The 13,368-nt window shown below is 41.4% G+C and overlaps 1 protein-coding gene across 4 annotated transcripts in view; it reads left to right on the top strand.

Annotated features, from left to right (window-relative positions):
• PARD3B (par-3 family cell polarity regulator beta) overlaps positions 1–13,368 on the top strand; it is a 417,558-nt gene that overhangs the window by 313,997 nt on the left and 90,193 nt on the right. For all 4 annotated transcript variants that reach the window (XR_009958854.1, XM_062579370.1, XM_062579372.1 and 1 more), the window contains exon 19: positions 6,856–6,966. Coding sequence is in view for 3 of the 4 variants with exons in the window: in XM_062579370.1 (XP_062435354.1) it covers positions 6,856–6,966 (111 nt within the window). In the remaining variant the exon portion in view is untranslated. The remainder of the gene's footprint in view (positions 1–6,855; positions 6,967–13,368) is intronic.

The following is a 13,368-nucleotide window of genomic DNA, read 5'->3' as shown; positions in this document are numbered from 1 at the left end:
GTCAAATAATAATAGGGGGAGAACCATCTTAACAAGCAACATCTCCCACTTTCTGACAACTTCAGCCTATCTTCTAAAAATAAGTCCTTGAAATACTAAGGACCGCTCTTCATAGCGGCTGTTTATTGTCTATATTTACATAGTGGCTGTTGTGAGTTGCTCCACTCTGTTTTAAGAGACAGACCCCTTCTTGTTTTGCAACAACCAACCACTTCTAACTCAAGCGTCCCAGATTTTAGGGTACCATCATATCTGTTGGGTTTAGTCTCTGGACATTTCGTATGCTGTGGAGGTAGTGTTTGGTGCTCATGGACAGAGCTACCTCACTGGTCAGGTCTTCCTGATGCCTAACTACCAGAATAAGATACTGTAACTTACTGTTGGCTACGCTAAGGACAAGTTTCCCACTTGAAAAATGGGGCTCAAGGCTTGAGGATGCGTGAAAAGATTTTGGGATGTTTGTTCAGATCACCTTCAGTCTGCAATTTCAAGGCAGGGGAGCAGCCCCTTGCGCTTCGCGTTGAGGACGGCCTCCAGCCGTTGCCCTGGTGCTGAAACGCAGCTAGCGTTCAACACAGCAGTGCTGGCAACGAGGAATTCCTTTTATTACTGTCCGCACGGCTGATGCTTTCGGGGTGAGCCTCGCTGTGTAATTTGGGGCTTTTGTTTGACGTTTCGTTTCCGAGAGTGACCCTCTCTGTTGGAGATTATAGATCTATTATTTATTTGTGAGGTGTTGCAGCAGGCAGGCTTCTCAGACGTGGTGCTATGAATTCTTTGATTAGCCTTTAAATCTGTGAACAATGTGATGATCCAAGCATTAATACAAATGTGATTAACTGCCTTGTCTTAGCTTTGTTTGCTTTGTTCTACTGATGCCTCCAAGTTACATAATGACTAGTATATGCAGTATATAAGGCAGTTCCTCACTGTAGCAGATTTTGTGGCAAATTAATTTTCCCTTTAGCAAAGCTTCCGTAGGGGAAAAATTTGCACTCTTGATATATTTTGAATGAACTTTTGGAAGGTTTACGTAGTACGGAATGAGGAAGGTTGCCTGAAATGCTGAGGGTTAATTTGGAATTCTAGATAAATATGGTTTCAGCTTTGATCCTATCTGGACTAATTCTTTGTCACTGGACTAATTAATTCAGCATGCTGGAGAAAAGATACTAATTTGAGCATCAAAGAAATAAAGGGGTGGGGGAAAGGCTGTGTTTAATCAGAGTTGTTAGAAAAAAAAACCAACCAAGTTTTACTCCCATTGGAGTGGATCTGGAAGCTCAGTCATTTTAGTCTAGTTTCAGTAGATGGATACAGTAAATTTTTAAAAAGGTGGAGGATGGGCTTGTTCTGGCAAAAGAAACAGTAACAAAATGTGGATGTTGATAATGTGATTTTTTTAAATGAGACTGCTTCACTTAGAAAAAAAGAAAGAAAGAAAGAAAAAGAAAGAAATCTTTTGCACATTGTGTTTTCTACTTAACTTTTCTTGCTGTCCGTGAGTTTTACACTGATTGCAGTGTTCAAATAATGCACGTTACCTCCCAAATAGATTTGAAGACAGCTAAGTATGAACAGACTGACGTTCCTGAAGTTCAGCTAAATTTGCGAAACACACATCACGGTTACAGCACAGAAAGTTTTACCAGGTGGTCTTGCACCTCAGTTGATTCAATGAGTCTGAGGCAAGCTTTTCCCCTTTCCAGTGGAGCTATTTTTGATTCTCTGGAATTACCTTGCAGGGTGCTTCTCCCTGCTGCCTGTGCCGTGCTTGGTGCCGCCGTGGAAGGGAAGCGCAGCAGGCAGGGAAACACCAGCAAATCCAGCCAGCGGCTTTTCTCCCCCCCTCCTCCAAAATTGGCGTCTCCTATTTGGTGGTGATGGTGCCAGGTGGGAGTAAGGGGTCCCTGGGGCCCAAGCCTCCGCTGGAAGGGCGCTCTGCTCAAAGTGACGGCCTCTGCCAAAACCCGCTCTCTTCTTTCCACAGTTTTTTCAACTTTTATGAAGCTTTTGATCCCCCTAGTATTAGTACTCTGTGGCCTACTTCAGCCCAATAAGTAAACATTTAATAAGAAGCCTTTTAGGTATTTAGAAAACCACTGAAAAATGTAAAAGATGTATTTCATTAATGCTGCTATTAACATAAATGTAAAATGAGCCTGGCCGGTAATCACAAACAAGTCTGACTCACTAAGGCTCTTTACGGCAATGTTTAATACTCTGTAAAAGTGTATGTATGAAAGTGATTAATCAAAGCGCAGCACTGCTTCTAGAGTATTTCTTCTGCTGTAAAGCTGAGTGATAAAATAACTTAAAACACACAGCAGTAGTGGCAGTTAATAAGCTTTTTATAGTCCCTGTGTGGACCTGAAAATCATACCTTATTAGTATCTTTATCTTTCTTGCTCACTCATTCATTCTTACTCACATTTAAATTTAATTTTAAGGGTTATTTCTTGTCTTTCAGAAGGGAGCTGCTTTAATAATCTCAGCATTTTTCCCCATTTGCTGTGAAGTGACTAGGAGCCAGAGCTTTTGTTATATGTACTTTACAAATCACTCTGGTTTTTTACAGATCGTTTCTGGAGATGTCAGGATTTTATGACATTGTTAGCCTGTGCATCTTGCTCGACTGCGTCTTACGCTGTCCTGAATTCTTTCGCCACAGAGGTTTGCAGTTTCATTATATACCCTGCTAGCTGCAGTGACACCTACTGATCTGGAGCAACTGAATTAACTAGAAAGTCCAAATGGCTGAATTTAGTCAGCAAGCTGCTTAGGGCTCTACCGGCAGATGTTTCTCCTGCTTAGAAGTCTGGGACTTTAGAGACCTCCCTGCTTTTTAATCCTTGAAGCAAATATCAACACATTTGAGATGTAGAAGCTCAGAGCTCCACACGGATACGAAGGGTTGCCATGACCACAGCTTTAGGTCTTGCCTGCAAGACATTTATCCCAAGTACAACAGAGCAGGCCTATAGAAGGTTTGTTTTAATTTTCATCTTTACAAGCCCTGTGAAGCGTACTTACGCTTTTAAACCGTGGCCAATGGAATAATAATAATTACAGCAAAAAGGCGACGCACATTTGGCATTCAGAGCTTTCGTTCATTTAACACTTCTAAGCATTTTATTCATAATAAAATGCTAGTTATTTGCACGACATTGATGTTTTCCTTTGAAAGATAAAGCAATAGGATGGTTCCTCACCATAGTAAAACATGTTTTCAACAACATACTGTGCATGTGCTTTTCCCCTAGGGATGACTTATTTGCATTTCTGTGTCTCTGAGATCTGATCATGTAGAGAAAATCCCTTTCTACTTCTGCACGCGGGAGGACTATGTTCAGGGCAGTTGGAATATTAGCGTTCTCGACTGAAAAGCCTGCGAAGGGTATTGGCACTTTACCTTCTTCAACAGGGCTTCGCAGGTGCTTACAGCGGGTAGTCGGAGGACTGGGGCAGTCGTTCGAACAACCTGCGAAGTTACGGATTTCTTTGCTGTCATTGTGGTTACCAGTGACTTTGCTTGAATTAAACTCATGCAGAGGGATATGGAATGACAGGATACAAATGATCCATTTATTTTCAGGTCATCAGTTCTTCCATTTGCTACATAAAGTTTTCAAAGAGTAACAATTGCATCTGATACCAAATTAAGAGAATTTTATTGCATACAGTGTAGCAAAACAGACCTTTTAAAAATTGATGTGCTATACATTTTTCACTAATATTTTTGTTCTTCTGTCAATAGTATTAATATAAAAGGCAGATTTTACCATAATCCAATTATTTGTTGCCTAGAGATTTGGAAACCTCAAGTCCTAAAGCCATTCAGCTTTCACAGAATTTTAATACGAATTTTATTAATTCTATAATATAATTGTGACAGTAGGTTTCATCCTGTCCTTACTGAGGTTGGTACGGACTTCTCACTGAATTCGGTGTAAACAGGATCAAACCCAGTTGGATGGTAGACACTCTTCCCGTTTGTTTTTTGTCCTGTAAACAGTAGAGAACAAGCAAGCCTGTAGTGCACAAAGCTGTGCAAAATTGCAGTGGGTAGAAGTTCATTTCATCACTGTAAGCCCGTGGTAATTTAGAACACACCAGCGAACAGGCCATAAATTTTAGGACGTGGTGTGTAAATTCAGGCAGAGATGATGCGGGATTTTTGTGGTTCCGTGCTGCATACTCTGTATTGCTTTCCTTAACAGTGTTAAATTTTTACTGTTCTTATTTTTAATGTTTGTGCAAGAGTTTTTGTTGAGCTGCAAAACATATTACAATAATAATAAAAAAGATATGGATTTTTAGGATTTAATAATGTGCAAAAGAGGCTAAAAATCTGAATATTTTTCCAGCCTTGAGCTATATGCTATATATTTAGTGTAACAGGTGAATATTGTAAGCCTGTCCAAATCCCATGTGAAGGCAGAAATAGAAAAAAAAAAAAAAAAAAAAAAAAGAAAGAAAGAAAAAAGAAATTGTTTTCATCAAGACCAGCTCACTATTCCTGATTTATAATTACACTAGAACTTGCCAATTTGTGGCAAGAGCAGTTACACCAGCAGACAGCACTATTTTTGCTGACAGTTGTCAAGCTGGCAGTTATTACAATCAAAATTGTCACTTTATTTTATTGGAAATGTATTTCCTCAGTAAGCAAGGAGTAATACCTGGACTAGAAAGTGAGAGGATGTAAAATCTTTTCTTTTTTATATATGTTTCTCTCGAGTATGCAGCATATCAACCTTCAACTCCCTGCAGCAATACAAAATGCCCAAGAATAATGTTTTCCAAATCAATACATACTACAGTCGAATATGAGACTCTGCAAGCCATAATTGAAACTGTGGGAGAAAAGTAGGCAGACTGAATATAAACACAGTACCGGAGTTGGATTAGGCCCAAGATGCAAGTGCTAATGTAGGCTCGCTCGAGGGAACTGCCGGGAGACCTCTGCGGCAGGCACGAGCGGCAGAAAGCAGAGGCTTTCCACGTGGAGCCTGCTGCGCTCATCCCAGGAACATTTAGAGCAACATATGCGACGTTTCATCTAGCTTTTGTTTTAATCCAGAGTGGTTTCAATCTGTGAGCTCTTCTCGCTCTTTCTCAGTCTGCTCCTTCCTGCCCTTGCCCCGTGTCAGACCGGGTTTGTGGCTCTCCAGCCGCTGGGCACTGCCAGCACTCGGAAACCAGCAGTGCATTCAGCGCGTCGCACTCTTCCCGGGAAAAACAAAAGCGTGGCAAGTGTCTGCTGCTCCCCTTCTGGGGGTCCTGAAATGAGCGAGGCTATAGAAGGAGAGAGAATTGAAGATGGTTTGTAGATGAGCTACATATATATTTCAATAGGAAATGTCTATTACACTCCCTGAAAGCGTGTAAGGCACCAGCGTTACTGCCACACACAAGGAAAAGGAGGAAAAGCTGCGCCGTGAGACGCCACTCTTTCTACGCCCAGCACACATGGCAAAGCCATGATAAAGCACCTCACGCCCAGTACCCGTAGTATTGCCCCTCTCATTAGCGCCAAACGTGTCTCCTGCCCATCATTCCCTCCATAACCAAGTTCTTACTGTTTGGAAAACTTGTTGCAGGCTGCCTAAGAACGTCAACTGGCCGCAGGCTTGGAACTATTGATTCAGTGCGCTAAAAATTTGGATCATTACCTTATGAGACTGACTGACTGTTTGCAAGATTTCTGCTTTGGTCCAAGGAGAAATCTAAAGTCAATAATTTACAGCTTAACTATATGCACAGTAGTTCAACTATTCCACTTGAGGCAGTTTAAGTTGACATGAAAAATAAAAAGGGTTAAAGAAGGATCACTCAGGCAATGCTGCAGACTTTCAGAGGAGTTTACTGTTCTGAGTTGGAGTAAGTAGTTGGCACTATAGCACGTTTAATGAAGAAATCGTTACTTTTTTAACATAGTCGTTGATTTGCGTAGAAGGACACATTAATTTGCATGGAAAGACACAAGCAGATCATTTGTGGAATTAATAACTTGAAATGGGGGAAGAGAAGGGGCAGATTTTATGCTTTTTGTCCCTTTACCCATGAGCATATTTGATCTATTTGACCGAGAATTCTGGTTAGCTCCATAAGAAATGCAGTGTAGCTCCCCAGTTTAGTCCCCTTTTACAGACTGCGTGAAGCAGACTATTACGCTGTGTGCATTTGTGCAGTGTACAGCACAGTTGGGACCCTGGTCCTGACTGGGGTCTCTGGAGCACTTTCACAGCGTAAATATTAAATGATAGTATATTACCCGTTGGAAGGACAAACCAAGAAGTACTTTAAAAAGGAGCTCTTCGGAACTGTCTAGGTTTGTACTCTCAGAATAAAGCTTTATTTTTTTTTCTGATGGCACCCTCAGTTTAAACAAAGACCAACTCCTTAAATTAAGACCAGCTATGAGTGAGAGACAACAGTTAGGATAAGAGCAGAACACGTGGTCCAGGCTGTGTGCTGGCACCGCAGCCGCAGCAGATTACTTTCAGAGAGCCGGCCCGTGGTAAGAAGAACCTTCACCCACTTTAAAATGTGCACTAATAATAGTCTGGCCCTGCAGTGCCTTGCATTTCAGGCTTAGGGGGTTTGGGGGTTTTTTCACTTCCTCTTTGAAACGGTGCTCGGGCGCCGTATCAATCTGTAGTCAGCCCCCCGTACCGCGTATGGCCTGTTCAGCACTTGTAACGTATTTTGCGGTGTGCGACATTTGTGAAAGATCAAGATGAAAGCTCGCAGTGTTGTGATTGCCTAAAGTCTCTGGTTTATGATAGATAAATACTGTTTTTATCTTCTAGTAATCATTTCTTCCTGACCCTCCCTTGATATCTTAAACAGATTTGGAAAAAAGAAGGAAGATAAAAGTGGGAAAGCGGATCAAAAGGGGAGCCCAAAGCACAGTGTACTTAAAGAAGAGGAACTGGAGAAAATGAAAGATGAGCGTGAAAGGTGAGTAAACGGTGTCAGCATCTTTGTTCACCAGATGAAAAGCTTCCAAAGCAGGACTGCCTAGAGGGAGGGACGGCGGCGCAGGCTGGGGAAGGCCCAGTGCGTGCCCGCGAGCCGCGGGGCCTCGGCAGCGCAGGGGTCTGTGCGGCTTCCCGGCGCCTCTGCGCGTTCCCTGTAGGAGCTGCTGTTCGCATCCAAACTCCTGTGGAGCTGGTAAAGATGAGTTAGTTCCTCCAAAGCCCGTTTCCCCTCCAGCCGTTCCCAAGACTGGCCGACTTGCTGGGTTTCTTCTCGCTACTTCTCTAAAGCAAGAGCCTCCTCCCTTCCCTCGCTTCCTCCTGCCGCGTTTCCTCGCCCCAGGCCCGCTGGCTCCAGCTGGCTCTGCTATCAGATGGTAGCTTTTGTACTTAGGTATGTTCTTTTCTGCACGAGTTTGCTGCTTAGCCCTGTGCTGTAGTAACAGTCAACAAATGCTGCGTAGGCCCAGAGACAACAGGAAGAAAGACAGTTCAAGTGGTTAAAATTACTCTGAAGAGTCAGAGGCAGCAGTCACCAAGCAGTGAGGCAAGGGAGGGTGAGGAGCTGAGGCTCGCAGGCGCTGCTGGACGCGTGCCCACTGCGAGCGTTTCCGAGGTGAGCTCTGAGGAACCACTGGTGTAAATAACCCTGCTTCTTCTCGATCTTGTTCATAAAATACTCCCTTCTCCTGCCTGCCCTTAACAGCTTCATTACCTTTCCAGACAAAGAGGATTTATAGTTTTCTGCTTTCCCCCGTGTCTGCCCTTCAGGAACGGGCAGAACTTGTAAGCGCTGACAAGGTTCAGCAGACTCCTCTCCCCCCGTGCCAACTCAAACGGATGTCATTCGTGGTATGCCAAAGAGGGGCTTTGCTCCTTTCTGGTGGCCACCATCAGAAAAGTTAACGACCCCACACTGCTGGCTCTCGAGATTTCTGCAGTTGCTGTAAGACTTTCCACGCTGTAGTTATACAGAGAGCTGGGGCATGGGGAAAGCTTTTGGAGGTCTCCTTCCCTCACTGGAGAGTCCTGCTCGTGGGAGGGAAGTAGGTATTGCCGCTGCCTTTGGGGCAGACGGCGTCTCTCCTCGACGCACAGGTTGGCGCGCAGGCCAGCCCGTGGGCTGTTGGTCAGTGCGCGGGGAAAAGACGCCCTGCTTCCATTCGGGTCGTGCACTGCGCGGTCAGCCTTAGGGCTGCAGCTAACGGGACTGATTTAAATAATGATAATGTAAAAAAGAAATCCAAATCCCAACCGTTGAAGTCTGCTGCTAATATTTGCTCTGCCCATTTCAAAAGCTAGTAAAGCTACAGTGTTCCTACTGGATATAGTTAGCCAAAGTTTCAGCGTTTAGTTCATCCTAGTTAAATAATGTCAGCAGAAACTTTGTACCATTTATTTTAAAATTCTTATATCGCGTCCCTGATTTTGCCAGATTGATGAGTGCCTTTATTTTAAACTGCTGACTCCCAATTTGGATACTGGCAATTTGAGAGGTATGTGTCCTTCATTTTAAAGAAGCCAGTGTCTTTTATTAGGATCCTGGCAAGCTAAGAAGCATGTATCCCATCTGTTAAAGGGCCAGTGTCATTTACTAAAATGTTGGCAGGCTGCAAGGAATGAACCCTTCTGTCTAGAGGTCTAGCATTCCAATTGGACACGAGATAATTGTTCTTAATATTTCTTTAGTGTTAAATGCTTTTTTAAAAAATCACAGCCACTGATTGACAGTGACTTGGTAACACTGCATTAGAAACTGGCAGATCAGTGTCCTCATCATTCTGGTTTCTCTAGTAATGATTTCAGTTTTGACCTGGAAGAGTTTGATGCTGAAATGGAGAACAGCAGGTGTGTTGAGAAGTGGATGAACTGAGATGGTATTTTTAACTCACTTATTTGATTCTTCTTTCATAATGCACAAGAATAGAAATATCACCCTATTTTCCATCAGATAATTCAGCTTGGGATCAAATATCTTCTTGGGCTTAAAAAAAAAGAAAGGGGCGGAGAGGAGGAGAACATTTCCTTACGCTGTCCCCAAAGCAATACAACAGCATATACTGTAAATACAAGCAAGTCACTTCAACTTTCTAAATAAAATAAGAGCATATTTGTATGTTTGCCCACATAAGACTATATATAGGCTGACTCTTGAAACCTGCTTGAGCTGTTGGTCATTAGACAGAAGAGACTCTTTCCTGGAGAAGAAGTATATAATGTAGCCAGTTCTCACAAAAGGGCAAAAACTATTTGGACGATGGAAGAAATTTCGCTGAAGGAAATGTTTCTGATTTAATGGGAATTCAATCTCTTTGCTATGTTGTTGACTGTTCACCTAGTGATGATGCTCAGTAAAGACAAGTTTTATAGCTCTGTCGCAAGATTCAGTAATTCTCTAATGTAATTCAAGTCCAAGATTTTAATGCACATATTGGCAAAGAAAACCTTGCAGCACATCCACACCATAGATCATCTGCTTCTATGACTTCACTAGCTGCAATTCTGCATACTTGGTCTCATCTTTATAAAACAAAGCTCCACTGCAGTTTACTAGAACGTGGGCATCATACATTTCACTTTCTGAGTAGGACATGAGTTCACTTTAAAACTACTAAGAATGTAATAGTAGAACAAGTAGACTACAGAGCTGTTGATAGCAATGTAGCGTGTTTTGTCCCTTGATATCTGTGACCAAATCCTGTACTTTACAGTTTGAACAAAGTACAGATTTGTTTTCTAACATCTAACCTTTTTAAAATCAACTTAAACATGTATTTAACTTTATCATTCCAAGATTAACTAAATAAGTAATTTTTATTCTTCAATCCAATTTGGTTTGTTTGCTTAAATTTCATTTTTCTTAAATGCTGACTGCCTAAATATTTAAGGATTGTACTAACCAGTACCCATGTTTTTTCATCTGACAGTTTTTTTCAGAGACTGAGCTGTCCATTCTGGGCACTAGTGGAAGAGGTCAGAGTATTTGATTTTTGGGCAGGGTGTGACAGGATTAATGATTAAGCGCATTTCAGCATCTTAGCAGCTGTGGACCTCACATGGTTTTGGAGGTTGGTTTTGCATGCACTATATACTTGGCAGGTCTCCAAAGAAACAAAAATACTGTTCCAAGATCTCAGCCAAGAAATATTTTTCAGTAGGAAGTGCACTTCCAGTTTACGAGAGAAGACCATCTCTTCAAATTTTGCAAGGTGTTTTTTGACTGGTATTGGATAGGAAAAATAACATCTCACAGAATTCCAGGGGTAAGCCTGCTATAAATCTGTATTTCCCTGGATGCAGTCTTTTTTTCTTCCAGAAACTTTGACAAGATTTACAGTCATACAGAAATGTCAGATGTGCTCACTGCGCAATTATGGGTCAATTCAGCAGTGTGAACTCCGGGGCTCTGCACTGACAGGAAACATCAGGCCTCGTGTAGGTGTGCTGCATGAACAGAAGTCTCTCATGCTCTGAGTAGGTTGGATTTACTTCTTGCACAGCGAAGGAATTGTACAGTGCATGTGCAACAAGTCTGACACATCCAGAACGTGTTAGAGCTAGTAGGCGTCTGCAGGCAGAACATACAGTGCTTCCACTGGAGTGCAGATGCTTCCCAGAGGAATTGGACTTGCTGCACAGTAGCCCACAGCACAGATTTGCCTGGCAACTCATCTGTGGGCCACATTTCAGATCTGAACCTTTAAGAAGTGAAAACAAAATTTGTGTTTCTCTAGCCTAGTAATTTCCATTTCCATTCTACACCTTCCTAACCACAGTGTTCAGTCCTGCTCTCTGTGCTCCCTTGTAGTTGCAGTCCTCTGCAGCAGCTCCACAGCCGGCACTGAAATGCTGACATGGCTATTTCTTGCTGCTTGTATTTCCTAGTGGTCCCGGCCAAGAGCAGGCTCTCGTTGTGCTAGCTGCTGTCAGGGAAGTTTGGACCTGACACTAAGCACTTAAAGTCTGGGTAGAAGAGACAAAATCTGGCAGAAGTAAGTGTCCCGTGGGTGGGAATCTGATGTGCAGCTGCTTGTCCAGGTTCCTAAAAAGTCCCTGTGAGGCTAGGAATTTGTCCCAGACTTCAGCACCAGGTCTTTTTCTTTTCAAAGTCAGGATTTTATTATGTGACTGCTACTTCTGCAGACTGCAAATGGTTAAGGGGAATTTAGGATGTTAGGCATTCCTTGTTTAGTAATAGCCTTATCTGTGTCCAATTGCATATGAAGTCAGCACCTCCTCTAAATTTCACAGTTTGCTCCCTCTCCCCCTACCTCACTTCACTCTCTCTCATGCCACAGCAATGTGGCATCACCGACGCTTTCCCGGAGAAAGTCAGGACTTCATGGCAGAGATGGCTTAGGAGGACTGACTTGACTTGCGATGCAATTCTCTGAGGTGGTGGTTTGTCCTTCCTGACACAAGCCAAGTGGTTCATTGGTCTGAGGCCCTGTTCATGCTTCAAAGAGTTTGGCTGTAATAAAACATGGGCTCCAAAGGTCTAGAATCTGCCCATAAAAGGAAAAAGCAAATGCAACATCTGAGCTTTGTTTTGATCAAGCTGACTCAAATCTGTATTTTTAGTGTGTTCCGTATAAATTACTCAGAATTTATCGTTTCAACAGCAAGATGTTCACTACATTATTAAATACTGGAAGAGATTCTCCCTTTTTTTTCCCTTAAAACAAGACTTCCTTCTTCCTTCCCCCATCTCTTTCCTACTCGCATGGGGTTGCCTTTTAATTTTCTAACCTTTGAAAATCATTGTAAAACAAACTAGATAAATATATTAGGCTCTTGAGTTTTACACATAATAATTTGTTTGCTTTTCAAATGCAAATATAGTGACTATCAATTGAAAGAAAACAATTTTTTCCTGTTTGTTTAGGATTATTTTACTGGAATATTCCTGCTGAGACCAAAGTCTCTTTTCCAGCAGAGTTGAACATTTTCTTGATGTTAGAATAAAACTTCACAAAACGAAGCACCTTATTGAAAACAGAGTGATTTTAATGAGTAAGATATGAATTAGTGAATTGATGTTCATAATATTAATACTCTATATTTGTTCATAGGAGAATTAGCTTGTTCTGTTAAATCGGTCTTCATTTTATACTCCTTTTTGGAATTAATTGAGTTTTTTTTTTAAATAGTACTAAATTTTTATGTAGAGAGTTAGGGAAGCAGAGGAAACATCTGACCCTTGCTTCCTGAATGTCTGAACTGAGTACTTTAGTAACAGTGAATCTCAAATTTGGATAAATTAAATGGTTTCAGTGTCTATATTAAAGACGGAATTTCCTTTACTTTTTCGGAAAGCTTCCAGAAATTGAAGAAAGCTGCTCTCTCCTCTTATCAGCAATGGTGCTTGTTGCCTGTTCCCATGGTTAAAATCAATTCATATGTTTTTGATATTTGGCAAACAGAGATTTAATTTTGCAGCTGTGAGATCCCTGTACGAAGAGAACGCGTTTACAGCAATAAAAACGTTTAGAGGCCCTTTGTATATGAGAGCATACTTGTGAGTGAAACTTTATTTCTTTTCTGTCAGCATTTGTTTTGTTATATTTAATTACAAAGAGTATGTTTGTTACTGGAAATCAAAGTGAAAACAAGAATAGCTGCAGCCGTGGCAGTATGCTACAAAAGCCAAATTGTTTAGAATCAAAAGTTGAAACTCAGACTGTTACAAAAACAAAAGTTTGTCTTTTAAATGTGTAATACATCTTAAAGAGCACATGTACAAGTGTACATTGTTAACAAACCCATGTAGCTTTTGCACCCGTGTTATAGTCTTGCCAAGTCTGAAAGTATTACTATGATTGTTTATAGTTATAGATTGTTTATTATTATGATTGTTTATATATATATATATATGTGTGTGTGTGTGTGTGTATGTGTGTGTGATCAAATGTTGGTAATTGCTCTTCGCACCATTCAGCTCTGCACCAAACCACGTGTTTTGGGGACTCCTCAATTTGAGTATCATTATTTATTAAGGGTTAATCCAACATGGCATATCTGTTCGTTGAATATTCCTGACTTTGCGGCATAGCTAGGTCCTGTGGTTTAGACAAAATAAAGTGTTGGATGTGATCCCAGTTTTAATACTCCCAATTTATTATAACCATTGAACCCTGATCAGATCACGGATTGGATTAGATCCCAGTTTTTTAAATGTCCCAATTTATTGCTGGCTTGAAACTCTGATAAGAATACATATTTGATTAAGGCTTCAGTTTTCAAAAATTCCAGTTAATTACTTTTAGATTCTTATTAGATCATAGAAGTGTAGTACGGTATGTTGAAGTTATGAAAAATTACTGGATGATGTTGCACAGGTCAAGGTCATAGTTTCATTTTGTGCTGACAGTATGAAGTTATCAGA

This window comes from Rhea pennata, chromosome 6 (assembly GCF_028389875.1).
Source record: "Rhea pennata isolate bPtePen1 chromosome 6, bPtePen1.pri, whole genome shotgun sequence".
Lineage (NCBI taxonomy): Eukaryota > Metazoa > Chordata > Aves > Rheiformes > Rheidae > Rhea > Rhea pennata.
Note: the sequence above shows the minus strand (reverse complement) of the source record. Positions and strands in the feature narration are given on the sequence as shown.